Source organism: Thamnophis elegans, chromosome 14 (genome assembly GCF_009769535.1).
Source record: "Thamnophis elegans isolate rThaEle1 chromosome 14, rThaEle1.pri, whole genome shotgun sequence".
Lineage (NCBI taxonomy): Eukaryota > Metazoa > Chordata > Lepidosauria > Squamata > Colubridae > Thamnophis > Thamnophis elegans.
Window position 1 is genome coordinate 18,428,313 of NC_045554.1, and position 18,664 is coordinate 18,446,976.

At 40.6% G+C, this 18,664-nt stretch overlaps 1 protein-coding gene across 1 annotated transcript in view; it reads left to right on the forward strand.

The window, feature by feature from the left end:
• The window catches only part of USP7 (ubiquitin specific peptidase 7), a 100,387-nt gene extending 86,680 nt beyond the window's left edge, over positions 1-13,707 (forward strand). Inside the window, 11 exon segments of the mRNA XM_032230357.1 lie at positions 3,895-3,995; positions 4,555-4,708; positions 5,366-5,433; positions 6,253-6,361; positions 6,456-6,533; positions 7,086-7,186; positions 7,506-7,605; positions 9,994-10,113; positions 10,522-10,593; positions 11,334-11,424; positions 12,013-13,707. Coding sequence (XP_032086248.1) covers positions 3,895-3,995; positions 4,555-4,708; positions 5,366-5,433; positions 6,253-6,361; positions 6,456-6,533; positions 7,086-7,186; positions 7,506-7,605; positions 9,994-10,113; positions 10,522-10,593; positions 11,334-11,424; positions 12,013-12,119 — 1,101 coding nt within the window. The 3' untranslated portion in view covers positions 12,120-13,707.
• The last annotated feature ends 4,957 nt before the right edge of the window (positions 13,708-18,664 follow it).

Here is an 18,664-nt window from a genome sequence, read left to right on the forward strand (position 1 = left end):
CTAGACTGTGTTTGATAAAAGCTAAGCCGGGTATGGGATCTGGGAAGTCTGAAGGGGGGTAGGGAGGGGGGATCATAGGGGGAGGGGGGAGGAGGGAGGGGGAAACATAGTTTCAATTTTCAAAACAACAAGAATGCACTTGTATACTGTTGCTTCTTTTCTTTCTTTTATTTTCCTTTTTTTTTTCTTTCAATTTTAGTATAAAATACAAATCGAATATACTAATGAATAGCAGAAATACACCGAAGTAAGGAGTAGAGGGAAAGAAGAGGGAGGAGTAGAGAGGGAGTGAGAGGGGAATGGAAGGAGGGGGAGATGGAGGGAGGGGGAGAAAGGAACGTTAGAGGGGGAGGGGAAGTAGAGGAGGGGAATGCTGAAGGGGAGAAATGAAAGTTGGAGGGGGAGAAAGAAAGGGTGTATGGAGGGTTGAAATGTTATGTTGGTTTTGTATTTTGGAAGAGTTGTGTTTATTGTTTCTTTAATCGCACAGTATATAAGTGATTGTATAAATTGAAAATGAAAATGAAATAAAACATATTTTAAAAAAGAAAAGAAAAATCGATCATTTTGCATAGTAAAACTTGGCATAGAGATTAGTGCATTTGAAGTTTTAGGGCTGTTGGAAAAATCAGACGTAGCAAATTATTTTGAGTTTGAAATGGGTTGCTGTGGCCTCAGGAAAGCATTTCAGTACTTCCAGATCCCTGTGGACAAGAGACCATGGAAGCTACAAGTGATGTCCTGCTATACTACACGTTCTATAACAGGGCTCTCCAACTTTGGCCACTTTAAGACTTGTGGACTTCAACTTCCAGAATTCCCCAGCCAGCCATGCTTTAAGTCCACAAGTCTTAAAATGGCCAAGGTTGGACTGGCAGACTCAATTGATAGCACCTCACCTAATTAAATACTGGAGAAATACTGATTTCTTTTATCTAAAATTGCTGTTTTCAGATCAGCACAAAGTAATTTCTCTGAACATGGCCAACTTTTGTTACATTGTGTACAGAATTAGGCTGATTTTAACAACCCACTAATCTGCCACTAATAGTAATACATTATTTTGTCTGAGTTTTTTTTAATGCTTTCATTTATAATGCTGGTCTATAATCATAATAATTCCATTGATAGTTCCACATCCTGGAAGTATTCACAGCCCTCTCCACAGACCAATAAGGTTAAGCAACTGTTGTACTACTTCTGTGAAATTGAAATAGCCACTTTGAACTCTGAACAATTGTTTTGCATCCAAAACATTTTACGCTCTCCTAGAAAAGTTGCCATTTATGTTTAGAACTAATGTGCTAACACATAACAAGAGCTCTATCATTAAGTATCTATTGCTCTCCTCTTGTTATGAGTGCTGCTTGTGGGCAGTAGATTATCTTCATTATTGCTTGTGGACTTTTATCTCCAAATTGGCATTTAGGACTGGCCCTAGTAATTTACCTACTATTGATTTCAAGACCTGCAATGTTATGCTGTCTGTGGAGTGGGACTGGAAGCTACAGCTGGTGTAAAACACTCGACTATGTTGCTAAAGTGTTTGCTTAAGGCAGGGGTGGGGGAACCAAGGCCCTTTTAGGACTTGTGGACTTCAATTCCCATGCTGGCTCAGGAATTCTGGGAGTTGAAATCCATGAATCGTAAAGGAGCCTTCGTTCCCCCACCTCTGCTTTAGGGGAACTGCAACGCCAAGCTAAATTCAAGTTCCTTATATCCTTCCCCTTGAAGGTATCATAAGTACTGTGTCCAAATTTTACAAGCCTCTGGGGCAAACTGAGATACAGCTGTTCATCCAGACCTTCAGTTAAATTTGGGGTACTAATAGCTAATCTGCGTTAAGTCTCTCTCTTTTATTTAGAGGTTGGAAAAATTATAAATAGTTCAATTGCAAATAGTTGCAATGTGCTGTTAAGCATGCTGCTTGGGAATTGTTAAGGGATCTGCATCACAGAGGAGCAAAAACTAAAAAGATGTTTCAGAGTGGTTGTGGTTGCCATGCAGTACTTTGCAAATTAAGCATTTTCTTAAATTCATACACATGTTTTCCTGAAATCATGCAATTATTGTGTGGACTTAGGAAAACATGTAAACTTGGAAAGATACCAATGAGCAAAGCTCTGAAACACCCTTAAAGTGTCTCCATCCAGCAACATCAGCAAAAGGGAGTGTGTTGAAAAGGGGTCAGAGGGAGCATGGCGCAATTTTAAATGCAGCAATGAGTTAGAAACTGCATTCAATGTTGCTGGATCCAGCCTGGGTCTGTCACTGGGGCCAGAGGTTTTGTCTTCTGACTTCCAAACTTTTTGGAGCCCATCATCAGGAATGTCTTTCTCACCAGAATGTGTGCACAGAAAGAGAAGTTCCCTCTCCCTACCTACCTACTGTATTTCTCCCTCTCTCTCTATCTGTCTCTCTGCCTACCTACTCTCTCTTTCCCTACCTGTCTACTGTATTTTTCTCTATCTATCTATCCCTCTATCTACTTACCTACACACACACTCTCTCCCTACCTACCTACTGTATTTCTCTCTCTATCTCTATTTCTCTATCTCTATCTACCTACCTACTTTTTGTTTAAATTTGCCTCTTCAAAACTTTGGTGCGTCTTATATTCTGAAAAATACGGTATTAGTAAAAATAATTATAGAGACTAATGGTCAATAGACAAGTGTTAAATAGCAATTATAAGAATGTATGTTTGTGAATGAATTTGAAAGGGAAAATAAAAAACTTTAATTCAAAAAAAAGAAAGAAAGAGAGTTTCTTGAAGATGGGCTCCAGCATGAATTTGAAAGCTCAGAAGACTAAACCTCTGGTTCTGGTGATTGACCCAGATTGGATCCTGGAACATTATCTTGGAACACCTTGTGTATTTGCCTTCTTTCATGCATTCAATATCCTCAGATTAATAAAGGCAGTTTGTGGCACATGGAAAAACTTAACTCATTTTTAATATTGCATAGTGTATTGGTAGCCCTTGACTTACAACCACTCTTGAGATTGGAATTTCTGTTCTAAATTGTTGCGGTTGTAATAACAATTTGTTCTGCAACAATTTTTACTTCAGTCACAAGTCGAGTCACCCTAGTTGTTAAGCAAATCACGTGGTTGTAATAAACAGTACTTTGCCTCAGTTAGTCTATATAATTAAAGTTCTGCCTTAGCTTTTTGCAGTGTTTCCACCCAAGAATGATCCCTTTGAAACAAAGATAATATTGACAATATTTTCATAAAGTCATGCCATAACAAATTTGTCAGTGGTATAAGAGCCTTAGTTGGTTCTTATTGAAGCAGAAAAACAGGCAAACCTCTAAAAATGAATCACACCAGTAGCATCAGTAGCTACTTAGAACTGAAAATAAAAATACTCAAGTCTTCCTTTATCAGATTTATTGAAAGGGAAAGAGGAATTGGGTTACAGAAATCTTGGGAACCACCTTTCCTTTAGTACCAATTTTAAGTCCATTACACCAGAAGATGATCTATGGTTGTAACACTGCACAAATCCCCATTTCTTTTTCTAGGCTGTGAGAAGCCTATCATAAAATATTATTAAAAGAGAAACACAGAGGCTAATCTTTTTTCCCCCCTTCGTTCTTTTCAAAATAGAAATCACATCAATCCCTAAGAGCTAATGCCAGAATACATTTCTTAGTGTTCATAACTCAAAAGTTATCTTCAGGGCATGGTTTAAAGAACATTTTTATCCTTAAGGAATAGTGATTAAACGTACAGTAGGATGCAGAATCCTGATGTGTACTGTGGCTACTTATACAAAAATATCTAAAGATTTTATTTAGGATTGAAAATGAACTATTTCTCCTTATTTATGACTTCTGATAACTAATCTAACTAATCTCTTAATTTCTTGGGTTTGTTTCCCCCCAGGAAGTTAAACCGAATTTAACAGAGAGAATTCAAGACTATGATGTTTCCCTCGACAAAGCTCTTGACGAACTCATGGACGGTGACATCATTGTATTTCAAAAGTAGGCTTGCAACCATTTTTGTGCAAGGGCTCTGACAATTTCAATCCCAGGCTCTCCCAATGGAATGCCCCAGCAGCCCAAATCAATATGGGTTCCAACACATCTGAATCCATTATTGTGACCTCTGTACAAAAACTGAAGGAGTAATGGATTTGTTTCAAATTCTTACCGACTACGTGGTGAAACACTCCAACATTTCTCAAATTTCATTCTAGTGGGATGCAGTTTACTTGAAATACTCTGGTAGAGCATTCTAAGTGAGGTCTTTACTTAAAACAAAATCTTCATCCCATTTTGCTTATAATCTGTTGGAGTTTTAGTTGAGTAATCTACTGTGTTGGCTGGCTACAATATGTAATTGCAATTATTTTTTGTGAAATTCTTTCAAAAACAGTTCACTCTCATTTTTGCTCTTTTTAGCATGTGTGCATTATTTTAGTAGTTCATTGTTAGAAATTAGGGTTAGGATTAGCTCTTGTTTGACCAAAGAGCTACAGATTTTTATCATCCTTTCATTGTTTCAGCAATTTTTAGTTAATTTTTTTTTCTTGCTTACAAGGGATGACCCCGAAAACGACAACAGTGAATTAGCAACAGCAAAAGAATACTTCCGAGATCTCTACTACCGAGTCGACGTCATCTTTTGTGATAAAACTATCCCTAATGATCCTGGTTTTGTGGTCACGTTATCCAACAGAATGAATTATTTTCAGGTACTTACTCCTTTCTCATAATGTGGTATGGAGCAATGGTGGGATTCAAAAAAATTTACAACCGGTTCTGTGGGCATGGCAGGGGAAGGATACTGCAAAACCCCCATTTCCTTCTGATCAGCTGGGACTAGGGAGGCAGAGAATAGATGAGGGCCTGGCCAGTCAGAGGTGGTATTTGCTGGTTCTCCGAACTACTCAAAATTTCTGTTACCGGTTCTCCAGAACGGGTCGGAACCTGCTGAATAGCAGCTCTGGTATGAAATAAAATCATAATATTTAAACCCGCAACTCTGGGAGGAAAGCTGTTCCATTGTTTACCCAAATGCAGCTCACTTTCTCCTCCTCCTCCTCAACCACCACCTCCTCTTCTCCTTCTTTTTCTTCTTCTATCTTCACCACCACCACCACCTCCCCCTCTTCTTCTTATCCTCCTCCTCAACCACCCCCTCTTCTCCTCCTTCTCCTCCTTTTTTTTCTTCTATCTTCTTCTCCTCCTCCACCACCACCATTCCCCCTCTTTTTCTCCTCCTTTTTCTTCTATCTTCTCCTCATCCACCACCACTTCCTCCTCCTCTTCTTCTTCTCCTCCTCAACCACCACCATCCCCCTCTTCTTCTCCTCCTTCTCCTTCTTCTTTTTCTTCTTCTATCTTCTCAGGTTGCAAAGACCGTGGCTCAAAGGCTTAATACGGATCCTATGCTGCTGCAGTTTTTCAAGTCCCAAGGGTAAGAGACGTTGATCAAATACATCATCTGGTTCATGTGGTAATGTAGATGCTGAAAACTTACAAATGCGAGAGATGACATGTGTATTCCTGATGCCAGAAATCTCCAGGGTAGAATCCTGGATTTGGGGAGGGAAAGCCAGTTGTGCACAGAAGATAATTTGCAGCATTTTGCATAGCAAGATTCTTTGGATTTTGGTTCATGCTGCATGTAAGTGTGTGTTTTAGATCCTGGTGCAATTGACATTCTGGTTAAACATTCTTTCCAAGTTGTTCTATCTTCATCATGGACCAACGTGCATACTTTTTTAGAGCAGGTTTTTAAAAAAAATATGTTTTCCACAAGATGGTAAACCTCTGTAGATTTTGTAAAACCTTTATATAGCAATAGCAGTTAGACTTATATACTGCTTCACAGTGCTTTATAGCCCTCTCTAAGCAGTTTGCAAAGTCAGCATCTTGCTCCTCAACTGTTTGGGTCCTCATTTTATCGACTTCGGAAGGATGGAAGGCTGAGTCAACCTTGAGCTGGTCAGGATAGAACTCCTGGCAGTCGGGCAGAGGTAGCCTGCAATCCTGCATTCTAACAACTGCACAACTACAGCTCCCTCTCTTTATTCTTAAGGGCAGGGAGAAATCATAGTGCATATCTAACAGAGTATATTAAAAGACTGATTACAGGGGGGGGGAATCCAATTAAAATGCTGTGCAGAAAGTATTTTAAAGTGAGATTTCTTTCCTCCCCTCCCCCCCTTGTCTGTCTGTCTCTTTCTCTGTCTCTGTCTTTCTGTCTGTCTGTCTTTCTGTGTCTCATTTTTAGTTACAGGGATGGTCCTGGTAACCCTCTTAGGCATAATTATGATGGAACTTTAAGAGATCTCCTGCAATTCTTCAAACCCAGACAACCTAAGAAACTTTATTATCAGCAGGTAAGGGGCTTCTGTTACTTCTGCAAGAAGGAACAATTGTCTCGTTTTTCAGTATGAATAAACTGGTGCCTTTTTCCTCCCTAACTCTCCATAGCTTAAAATGAAAATCACAGACTTTGAAAACAGGAGAAGTTTTAAGTGCATATGGCTAAACAGCCAATTTAGGGAAGAGGTAAGCCCTTTCATCTGTTGTTGTGTTCAGAATGATCAAATGGCAAGTTTTTAAATTCACGTCCTTAAATTCATGTCTTATAAATTACAAAAGGTTTTACTCATTCCAAAATTCCAGTAATAGTAAAGTATTTGAGGAAAAAATCAGAATTTTTATCTACGGGTAGGGATTTGTTGTTGTTACTTAGCTTTTCAGTACCATACATGAACTAACTGAAGAATTGCAAAGGTGCAATCAATTAACAAACTGTTTGTTAGCTCAATGTATATGCTGCCCATCTTACTAGCCAAAGGATACAGCATTTTTTCTTCTGAAAACCCTATTGGATACATAGAACAGTATTAGTGATTCTGTTGCCATATCAAATATACTTGATAGGTTTTACCATTTGTATATAACTCAAGAGCTTGTTCCTTCTAACTTTAATTTCCTTTTGCATCTTACAGCAATTAATTATTGGCTTCGGCTTCTCTCTCCCTCCCTCCCTCCCTCCCTCTCTCTCTCTCTCTCTCTCTCTCTCTCTCTCTCATCCCCCCACTTAACTTTTTTTAGGAAATAACACTATATCCAGATAAACATGGATGTGTGCGAGACTTACTAGATGAATGTAAAAAAGCTGTAGAACTTGCTGAAAGAGGTTCAGGGAAATTAAGGCAAGTGTTTTCCTTATTTAATTAAATCCCCCCCCTCCCCTTGAGATCCACAGAAAGTAGAAAGCATACTTAAACAAATTAGGAAAGCCAAACTTCAACTTGATTACCAGTTTGAAATGTTTTTATTCCTTATCATTACTGGGCTCCGTTTATCAATTGTAAAAATGTATGGCAAGCCAGATTTGAATGCATCTTCTTAAAAGTCACCTCGCCTCCTGCGCTAAGTACTTCTGACGAAGTACTTCAGAAGAAGCAGAACTTCCTCGGGAGTTCAGGTGTGAGTTTTTGAGTATTCTTACACTGTCTTTCTCTCATTAAGGCTGCTAGAAATCGTAAGCTACAAAATCATTGGTGTCCATCAGGAGGATGAATTACTAGAGTGCTTATCGCCAGCGACCAGTCGGACATTTCGAATAGAGGTCAGTAATGAGACAATGTCAAGCATGGCTATCCGAGCGGTACCAGACCCTTGATGGGCCCAAGGGCCCAAGGGCCCAAGCGGCTTTCATGACTGGGTCCCTTCTTTGAATTGAACCACAGGGTCCTTTGTTTGATGCTTGGTTTAATGCACAATCCAGGCTATTACGGCTTCTTCAATAAACCATAGTTAGAATTCCCATTACCTCATGCTGCACTTGAAAAAATCCATTAATTCCCAATGGGTCCTACTACTACGTTTATGAGCTCCTGAGGCCCAAGTGTGCAAAGAGACAAGATGGGAAATTACCATATTTTCGGAGTATGATACACCTCCTCCCCTAAAAGTGGATGAAAATTTAGATGTGATTTATAGACTGAATTCAGGCATTTTTGTGCCTCAAAGCCCTCTGCGCATCATGTTTTCACCCTCCCCAGTCCCCAGAAGCACTCTTCAGTGCTCTGCACAGCCCCAAGGTGGCGCAGTGGTTAAATGCAGCACTGCAGGCTACTGCTAGATCAGCAGGTCAGCGGTTCAAATCTCACTGGCTCAGGGTTGACTCAGCCTTCCATCCTTCCGAGGTGGGTAAAATGAGGACCCAGATTGTTGGGGGCAATATGCTGACTCTCTGTAAACCGCTTAGAGAGGCCTGAAAGGCCTATGAAGCGGTATATAAGTCTACTGCTATTGCTATTGCTTTTCACAAAAACATGCCTGTTTTTGGCCTGCAGAGTGCTGCTGGGGGCCTGGGAGGGCGAAAATCCGATGCACGGAGGCCAAAAACTATTTTTTCTTGTTTTCCTCCTGTAAATTTAGGTGTGTCTTATAGTCTGAAAAATACGGTACTTTTATTAGGAAACGTTGGGACTTGGGTGAGGTGATCTTCTCCTGCAGGCCTCACTGAAATGTTCAACTGTAATAAAGCTGCTTCAGGAGAATTGTTTTCAGATTTGTGTTGCTCAGCCTCAACTTCAAGATGTATGGACTTCAACATCCAGAATTCCCCAGGCAGCTCAGCATGGTGGCTGGGGAATTCTGGAAGTTGTACTCCATACACCTGTGTGTTTTGTATTAATTTGATTTCAGTAGCAGGGGGGAGCTGGTTTGGTTTATCTGCTTCACGGACCAAAATCCTTTGACCGGATCTAAACTGATCCAATAGATCTGACATTGCAACCCGGGACCCCTTTAAAGAAAAAAGGAGGAGTTTCCCCTCTTAAAATGGGGAAGGGGGCAAGGAGGAAAGTTGCTGTCAAGTTTTTTTCCAGGAGTCAGTAGTTCTCAAACTGTAGTATAATTGCTCTCTCCAGTCCATTTGATTGATTGGATGGGCAAGTGAGCTTTTGTTATCATCATCTTCATTGGTTAGAAATTACCAGAATTAATAAATCCTGTAAAGGATTAAAAAGTTAGTTAGTTTAGTATATTGTCATTGCACCTCATACAACGAAATTAAATGCCATCTTCAGGGTACATTATAATTATAAAAATAAAAATACAAACACACCTCCATCACATTCTATACTATTGAATTGAAAACTATTATTGCATTAATATTGCACTATACAGTAGAATTCCATATAGTTACTGCCCTGGGATAGAAGCTGTTTTCAGCCTATTTGTCCTTGTTTTTATTGTCCTGTACCGTCTGCCAGATGGTAATAGTTCAAAAAAAAAAAAGGTGCCCAGGATGAGATGGATCTTTAAGAATATTTTAAACTTTCTTAAGCTGGCGGGAACTATAAAGCTCTTCCAAAGAGGGGAGAGGGCAACCAATGATCCTCTGGGCAATGATGAACCTTCTAGAGTTATGGCCTATCTACCACTGTGCAATTGGCAAACCATACACAGGTGCAGTAAGTTAAAAAGAGCTTTTAACTCTGTCAGATACCCCAAATCAGTTGTTCATAATGGACAAATTATGGAACAAAAATATATTTTGCAGACTTGACAAAACTAGGCCACCCAGGGGAGACTTACAGTTTGATTTTTATCCCCTTCACAACTTCTGCTTCTCATTTAAAGGTTGATAAAAGAGAATATTTCTAGCTCACGGTTGAAATTAAGGGTTCTTGTTGCTCTCTGAGTTTGATAGTTTTTGTGCAGAAGTTTCATTACCAGTTCTGATGATGTTACTTAGTTTGGGTAATGAAAGAAACCCTACTAAGAGAGTACCATGATGGAGTGCGTGAAGGGGCTTCGTTCTGCTCATCTTGAGATCCTCTAGCTGCTCCCTAATCAAACGTCGTTGTCTTGGTTACTTCCTTTTTCAGAAGTTTGATTTCAGAAGTTCTGATTCGATTACTGCCATGTTTTTCAACTATCCTGCTAATGCTGCTGCCGGACAGTCTTCATAATCAGCATATTTCATTGATCTTTCTTGCTGTAGGAAATTCCTTTGGACCAGGTAGAGCTCGATAAGGAGAATGAGATGCTAATTACAGTGGCTCATTTCCAGAAAGAGGTTTTTGGAACATTTGGCACCCCTTTTTTGCTAAGAATACACCAGGTGGGTTCTGTATAGACTGTGGTTGCGTTGAGTCTGTGTTACCGAAAGAGAAATTATTTTGCACTGAAGACCAAAACTGATGGATGGTCTTCCCAAACCAGTGGCTATCAGGTCTCACAATTTTCACATTATTGTTCACTCCATCACAATTTTTAGTCAACATCCTTGGGTGGTAAACTAAATCAGTGTGCAAGCATAGGTGTGTATAAATGTTTATAAATGTGCACACACAACTGTTCAACTTTTATACAGCACATGCACACAAAACAGGCTTTTAGCATTGTCCAGCATCATCTCAGATGTATAAAATAGACCTAAATCTACAGTTAACTAGCAGAATATATGCTTGATAGACTTTTAACGTGCTATAATTAATGTCCTGTATCTCTGGAATTCTGATGCTTTTAGGGTGAGCATTTTCGAGAAGTGATGAAGAGGATTCAGACAGTCCTGGACATCCAAGAGAAGGAATTTGAAAAGGTATTGATGTGAAGTAGAACATCTGTTACTTTGCAAAGGATGGTGGGTGTTAGAATTGACATGAGAGTGAGGTAGAAGAAAAGGGTGTTCCTTCTTTTCATCTACTTCATTAAATCTGTAAGGACCTCACCTTTCCCCTCCACAAAGTTCTCGCTTACATTCTTAGGAATAAAACTGCCTAGAATTGCTTTGTAAATGTAAATACTTATAATATTCTATGTTTAAAATTTGGATTTTGTATTGGAGATGTAAAAAAAAAACAAGTCAGGTTTAATAGAAAGGAAAACATGCATAGAGGCCAGAATTATAACTATAAGTCATTGTGGCTGTAAATTGAGGTATCAAGATGCTGGGCTTGTCGGCTGGAAAACCAGCAGCCCAGGTTCGAGACCCCAGTGCCATGTGATGAGGTGAGCTCCCGTCCTCGCCTCAGCTCCTGCCTATCTAGCAATTCGAAAACATGCAAATGCGAGAAGATCAATAGTTACCACATTAGTGGGAAGGTAACAGCACTCCGTGATGACATGACCGCAGAAACGTCTTCGGACAGCGCTGGCCCAATGGCCTTGAAATGGAGATGAGCACCGCCCCCTAAAGCTCACATAACCATGGGCATGCTTTGATCTTTCTAAAAGTTTCTTGTTTTCTCTCAGCTTGTACTCGTCCCTAATTTTTGTGGCAGTCTAGTCACTGAAGTGCGGTAAATAAATCTTCTGTTGTGTGTTTTTTTCTCTTTAAAGTTTAAGTTTGCTATTGTAATGATGGGCCGGCACCAGTATCTTAATGAAGATGAATATGAAGTGAACTTGAAAGATTTTGAGCCCCAACCCGGTGAGGGTCCATTTATCTTCATTTGGGGGCTGGGGTGTGTGTGTTTCTATATGAGTGTGTGTGTTGTGTTGTGTTGTTTGTGTTCTTCAAACTAAGTGGGAGCTACTTCAGGTTGAAGGTGGAGCAGATCCTGTGTCACAATTCTTCAGGTGTCACAGCAAACCCTCTAGAACGGGTGTCAAACTTGATTTCATTGATGGCCGCATCAGGATTGTGTTTGACCACTGGGGGCTGGGGTGGGCATGGCCAGCTCGACGTCACTCATGTCAGGTGCACCTGTGGTGGCCAGAGCGCTCTGCCAGTGAAAACGGGCTCCTGAGCTCTTTTTCAGCTGCAACCCTCCGCCAGCGAAACCCTCCGTTTTTGGCTGCAATGGGCTCCTGCATCCCTCTGCCAGTGAAAATGGAGCTTGCGAGGGCCACACGCAGTTTTCCTGAGCTCCGTTTTTGCTAGCAGAGGCACCACGGGCCAGTCTTTCCAAGATGGCCTGCAGATCTAAGCACTCTGTGGGCCGAATCCGGCCCCCGGGCCTTGAGTTTGACACCCCTGCTGTAGAAACTCACTCATCCTTTCTCTTTCTTCCTCCAGGCAACATGTCTCATCCCAGGCCATGGCTCGGGCTCGATCATTTCAACAAAGCCCCAAAGAGAAGCCGCTACACGTACCTTGAAAAAGCTATTAAAATCCATAACTGACTTACCCTCTCCAGTTTGTTCGAGGCAAAAAGGGGCAACGATAAGTGTGTGTGTGTGCGTGTGTGTGTGTGTGTGCGTGCGTGCGCGCGCGCACCTTTTTAACAACTGTAGGACTTTTGGTACACGTGCACTTGAGATCGGGAGTCTCCAGCAAGACAATTTGCTGCTGATTTATTAATTTTATTTTGAGGCTGTTCAGTTTGGCTTCTCTGTATATCTATTATTGACTGCCCTCTATTTTCTTTTTTCTTTTTTTTTTTTTGAGCAAAAAAAAATGAAGGTGTTTTATAAAAAAAAAAATACAGCTCGGGTGCCAATGAGAGTTTTTATGGGGAACCAAGCAAGATGGTCAGCATAAAAGAAGGGAAGAGGGTCGAATAGGACAGTTGACATTGGCAAACTCTTTGTCTGTAGTACCTTTAAGGGCACAGTCTGTGCGGGCTGCCCTCCCTCCTTTCTCTCCCCCCCCCCACCCGATCCTTTACCCACCCACCCACCCCCTATGCGTGGTACCTGCCATCACTGCAGCTAGCTGGCACTATGGTTAGGCTCACGTTTGATTTCTTTCCTTCAGTTATATACTTTAAGTGAAATTTTTGTGCATTTGTAAATGCGAAGAGAAACTCACATCATCAATAAATAGCAATCTCTATTTCATTGTGTACACTGTTGGCACTTATTCGGGGCAGAAACGTCTTTTCAATCAGCCTAGGAATTCTCCTTTTATTATTATTATTCTATTATTGTTATTATTGTTTTAAATAAAAGACTTTTGAGTCAAGTCCCTCCCCTTCACTAACTCCCCACATCACTTTTTGCCAAGGAAGACTCAAAATCCTCGAAAGAGCCATGGCATCTTTATATTCCTTTTAGAAACTGCTTGGAAGAAGGATTTGATTATCAATTAATGCCCAAGTATGGCAGCTGGCATCTCAGGGGGATTGCAGAAGGGAGGGAGGGAATCACCTGATTTATATTGAATTTTAGCTAATCCAGGAAGACGAGCAAACTCGCTTTTTCGCACTGAGGGCACGTTCACTAGCATTTAGTAAGCTGTTGACTTTGTAAAAAGGGGCAGGGAGCTTGGGAGGGGGCAAAAAAACAATTGTATATTTAACAAAGGAAACATGTACAATTTAACACTTGGAGTTTTCTCTTTTTGCCGGGGAGGGGAGGGGGGCAGGGTACGTCTGCCAGTGAATTCCTCAGATGTCAATATTCATTGTGTGTAGTTTTATTTCGGTCCCAGCCTCCTTTCCTGTTTTAGTTTGGAGCTAATGGCAACCTTTGTGGAATATCTACTTTTTTTTCTTCTTTTTGGAGTGAGTAAAACTAGAATCTGCCATTTACACTCCCTTCATTTTTTCCCTCCTTTAATTTCGTATTCTTTATCTTCACCCCTTCCTTCGTTCTTATCTCCTCTCCCTTCTCTTTTTCTCCTCTCTCCTCTCCTCCCCTCCCCTCCCGTTTTGTTTTTTGTTTTATTTTGTTTCTGTAGCTACAGTGTGCAATGATTCTTCCTGTATATTGCCTTTTTTGGCTGGAAAAAAAATGTTGTATGTTGAATAAAATTTTCTATAAAATTTTACTTCAGTGAGTCGAAGACGACTTCTCCTTGCAAGTATAGTTTTGGGAGATGTTATTTAAGACAGGGTTTTTGTTTTATCAAAGGGCAAACGTTTTTGAAATTGACCTGATTCAGGAATAAGGTGAAGTGGCTTCTCTTGGCTTGAATTTTAAAAAGCAAGATGTTGGTACTGATAGAAAAAATAATATACATAGCGTTGCAATTGCAGCACGAAAGTGACATAAATACAGCTAAGTGCAGCGAAGACCTAAATTGGAATAGGTCATAATTTCAAGGAGTTTGAGAGAGATTGATATGTTACACTTTTTTTTTCCTATAGCAACCAAAATAAAAGTAATACTTAATTTCTGTCAGTATGTTCTGCTTCACTTCGGGCCAGAGCAATCAATATTTTCCCATAAAAATGTACCTTCTCCAAGTGTGTATTAATTCCCGGTTAACAATTGGTCCTAAAAGCTTGACTAGTTAGCTTTTCCAGGGACATCACATCCTTTATAGAAAGTTTAAGGGGAACGTAACTAGTTTATCAAATAAACTGGATTTGCACAACTTAAACCATGAGGCTGTGGTAGGTTGGGGTTGTTTTTTCTTTTGCTTCTTCCATTAGTGAACTGTTAAGTCATGGTTTATAATTTCTCCTGGTTCAATGTGGGCCAGTTACTCCAGCAAACTGTGATTAATCCTGGCTTAGTGCAAGACAGGCTGTCGGCAGCTGCCTGATTCTTTCCTACACACCCCTGAAGATATGGGTGCATCTTGAACACGTTTCTGGGTTCAAGCTTTGTCTGCGGAGCAAATACTCCCTTCTAGTACAATAGAAAAGACATTAATGGAGTTTGTGTCATGAGAAATTTTTAGGAAAACGAATCCTTGAAAAATTGCAAAACAGAAGCTTAGTGCGTTAAAATTAGGCCAGCAATATTCCTGGTGAGGAGTCCGCCTTCTGAAACTGCTGGACTACAGTTCCCATTAGCCTTATCCCATTGGCCCTTTGAGGTGGAGGGAAAGGAATAATCAAAGCTCTGATTGTAAAATGAGCTTAGATGGACAGCCGCTTTATCATTTAAAAAAATATAATTTTAGAGTAGTGATTCTAAGCCTTGGCAACGTTAAGAGGTGTGGACTTCAACTCCCAGAATTCCCTAGCCAGCATTGCTGGCTGGGGAATTCTGGGAGTTGAAGTCCACACCTCAAAGTTGCCCACACCAAATGAACCGTTTTATAGTGACCATTTTTTAATTGAAAGGCATAAGCTGCAGCTCACAAAAGCTTACACTTCCTAATTAACTTTACTTTAAAAAGATGCTACCAGGCTCTCAGAGTTTTAGCTACCATGGACTAAAACAACACTTCCCCTGCAATTATTTGATCCTTTCAATTACCAGAAGAATTTGCTGAGCACCCTGAGATTTCTCTGCTTCCAGTGCCTTGAAATGCTGCAATGTGAATTTTTTCTCTAAAAGAAGGGATTGGCCCTGCTTTGTACTGACAAGAATCTCTCTATTGTTTAGGCAATTTGCAACCCTTTCAGCATCTTGTAATATTTTTTCCTGGTTTTGCCATCCCAAAATATTCTAATGGAATACTGAAGTGATGCAAAAAGTCTGCTGTTTTCATTTTGAACAATTTTCTTTCACTTGGATGCTTTAATTTTTCCGAAAGCAAACTTGGAGGAAATACTTTACTTTAGCAAGTCGTATTTTTAAGGGTTGGTGTGTGTTTTCAGTAATGAATTAACATATTCTGTAATCACGTCAGGTTGCTTGGTAATCACTGGTCTAAAACTTAAAATGTGTCCACATCTCTGCCAAATTAGGCGGTCTGGTTTATAAAGCTAATATTTTTATTTTTTGAATTGCACTGAAAAAGAAACAGAAGGAAGCAAAGTACTGTGTATGGAGAAAGTCCAGATTTTAAGCACCATTACATGGCCTACATATTATTGCTCAAGATTTCTGTTTTATTAATAAAGAATCAGTTTAAAATAAGGTGAAGATGTTTCTGCAGGATTTCAAATCTGGTTTGCGCTTTGGTTCTAAGCTTGAAAACAAAACTTCTGTGCCTTGTACTATGTAAAGCCATACTGACAAATTCCAAGTTTCTGGATTAAAATTTAAAGCTACATTTACATTTTTAAATCAGATCAATCTTTACAATGTAAGTTAAAACCAGATGGGCCAATCTCGTTCAGGGTGTCCTCTCTTCTATTTCACCCATTCAACACAATGAGGTTGGCAACCTATGATAAACTTTCTCTGAGACGTCCAACCCATTTGAGTCTCATTTGGATAAATATGAAGTTACAGCCCTGCCATGAAATCATAATTCCCTAATTATTATTCTGCAGTTACCTAGCCTGAGACTTCTTTGTTCTGTTTGGATTTCTGATCATATTGCCTTCCATCTCATGGAAGGCAGCCTTTTTAATATTTTAACCTTGGCTTAGCAATAGCACTTAGACTTATACGTATATCGCTTACAGCCCTCTCTAAACGGTTTAGAGAGTCAGCCTCCAGCCCCCGCAAAAATCTGTGTCCTCATTTGACCGACCTCAGAATACTGAGTCAACCTTGAGCCGGTGAGGATCAAACCCCCAGCAGTCAGCAGAATTAAGCTGGAGATCTGTGGCTCTTATAAAGTGCCTGTCCATCCTCTTTCACACAGTTACAAAGGCATCCTTCCCCATGTATTCCTTACAAAATCTATTCTGGTTCTCCACTTGAATCAAGATGGTCCCTTTTCCATGACCCCCAACTCCATTAGAAATGCCTCATTCTTTGGATGTCTATCAAGCTTTATTTTAGTTGGGAATATTGTATGTATGGCACCATTTAGTGTGTTGCCCTGCCTTCTACATTCCATCTTCAGCATGTCTAAAAGTGCACAGAAGCTTTGCTATGTGGTGGCCCAATTGTCATGCCACCTTCCAGTATAGAACATAGAAGGTAGAATAACAGTTGGAAAAGTTCTTGGGAGGTCTTCTAGTCCAACTACTTGGTCCAGCAGGAGACCTACGTATATTATTCTGGACAAATGGTTGTCTAACCTCTTCTGAAAAACCTCCCGTGAAGGAGCACCCATAATTTCTGGAGACATGTTGTTCCACCAATTAATAGCAATAATATCAACTCATAAAGTTGCCATGGTGAGGAAAGGTGGGGGGAGCGCATTCCACTCATACCTTCGGCTAGAGTCGGATCTCAGATTACTGCAGCAGACTTGGGAGGCATGCACCTTGTTGGAGAATGTGATTTATGACACAGACTGAGGGGAGGGGAGGAACGGGTAAAGTTCAGCTATAATTCAAATGAGGTTTAGATCTGACTGCAATAGAGTATTGCCAAAATGGTGCTCCTAATAAATGACTGTTTTTCTTTTGAAACTTGGCTCGAGGCTCATGAATCAATTAGGGCATCTATCGGAAACATGACAGTTAGATCTGAGCCTCCTTTATATATCACTTCACTCTGCTTTACAGCCCTCTCTAAGCAGTTTACAGGGTCAGGCTCTTACCCCCAACCATCTGTGTCCTCATTTTACTGACCTTGGAAGGATGGAAGGCTGAGTCAACCTTGATTATTTCCTGATAATTCTCTCTATCGGAATTTTTCCTTAATTCTAGGTTGCATCTTTCTTTAATGATTTTGCCACCCACTACTTGTTCTGCCCTCAGGTGTTTTGGAGAAAATCTTGACCTAGTCTTCTCTGTGGCAGCACCTCTACTGAAAGACAGCTATCATGCCCCCTTTAATCTTTCTCTTTAAAGATACCTTTTTCTCCACAACATTCATTGTACGGTTTAGTTTCCAGATCGCTTGTCATCATTGTTCTTCTCTCCGCTCTTTATCTAAAGTCTCAGCCTCTTGTTTATATTGTTAGCAGAACTGGACACCGCATTCCAAGTGTGGCCTTACTGTGCAGCATAAAGCAGCTTGCTGGCTGAGGAATTCTGGGAGTTGAAGTCCACAAGTCTCAAAGTTGCCAAGGTTTGAGACTCCTGGTTTAGACTCCCTTCCTTCCTGCCAGCCTGCCTTCAGGGCAGAAATTTTTCAACCATGGCAGGGTGGACTTCAACTCCCAGAGGGTGTTTTTTTTTAAAGTGTCCATTTGGCATGAGAAGTTATGTTCCACAATTTTTGAATGGTGGTGGTAGTGGTAGGGAAGTAGTCCTTGGGTTACAACAGTGTTTGGGACTGCAATTCCATCGCAAAGCAGCACAGTCATAAAAGTGTGACCTCACATGACCATGCTGACTTAACAGTGGCAGTGGAGACAGTTTCAGTTGCCACTTTTAGGTGACTCCCATGAGGTTGCAGCTCCCCACAGTCACCAATAGCCATCTACAACCTCCTGCTGACTTGCAGGAATGGTATATGGCAGGGGTCTCCAACCTTGGCAACTTTAGGACTTCAACTCCCAGAGTTCTTCAGCCAGCTAAAGTTGCCAAGGTTGGAGACCCCTGCTATGTGGGAATGGTCCAGAGGTGGGTAGGTCATTGGTTTGGAATCATTGTGCGCTCCCATGACAGACCTAAACCCAGCCCCCCATGAATTCCATTGATCCATATTTAGAGCCATGTTAGCTTTGTTCAGATTCTTGTGTACAGATAGTAATAAACTCATCTGTGCTTTAAACTCAATGACTGCTCCTGGTTATTGTACTCCTGACATAATAGCAAAAGCAATAGCATTTACAGCACTCTCTGGGTGGTTTACAATGTTGAAGCATTATTTGCCTATCGCCCCCAACAATCTGGATCCTCGTTTTACTGCCCTGAGAAGGATGGAAGGCTGAGTCCATCTTGAGCCCCGTCAGCATCAAACTCCAGGCTGTGGGCAGACTTTATCTGCAATTGTGCACCATGGCTCTGATTAAACATTGTGCCAAGCAGTCCAATTAATTATGGATGTTCTATGAATGTCCCACTTTTATTAAATTGTAGCTTTCTGAATCTTCC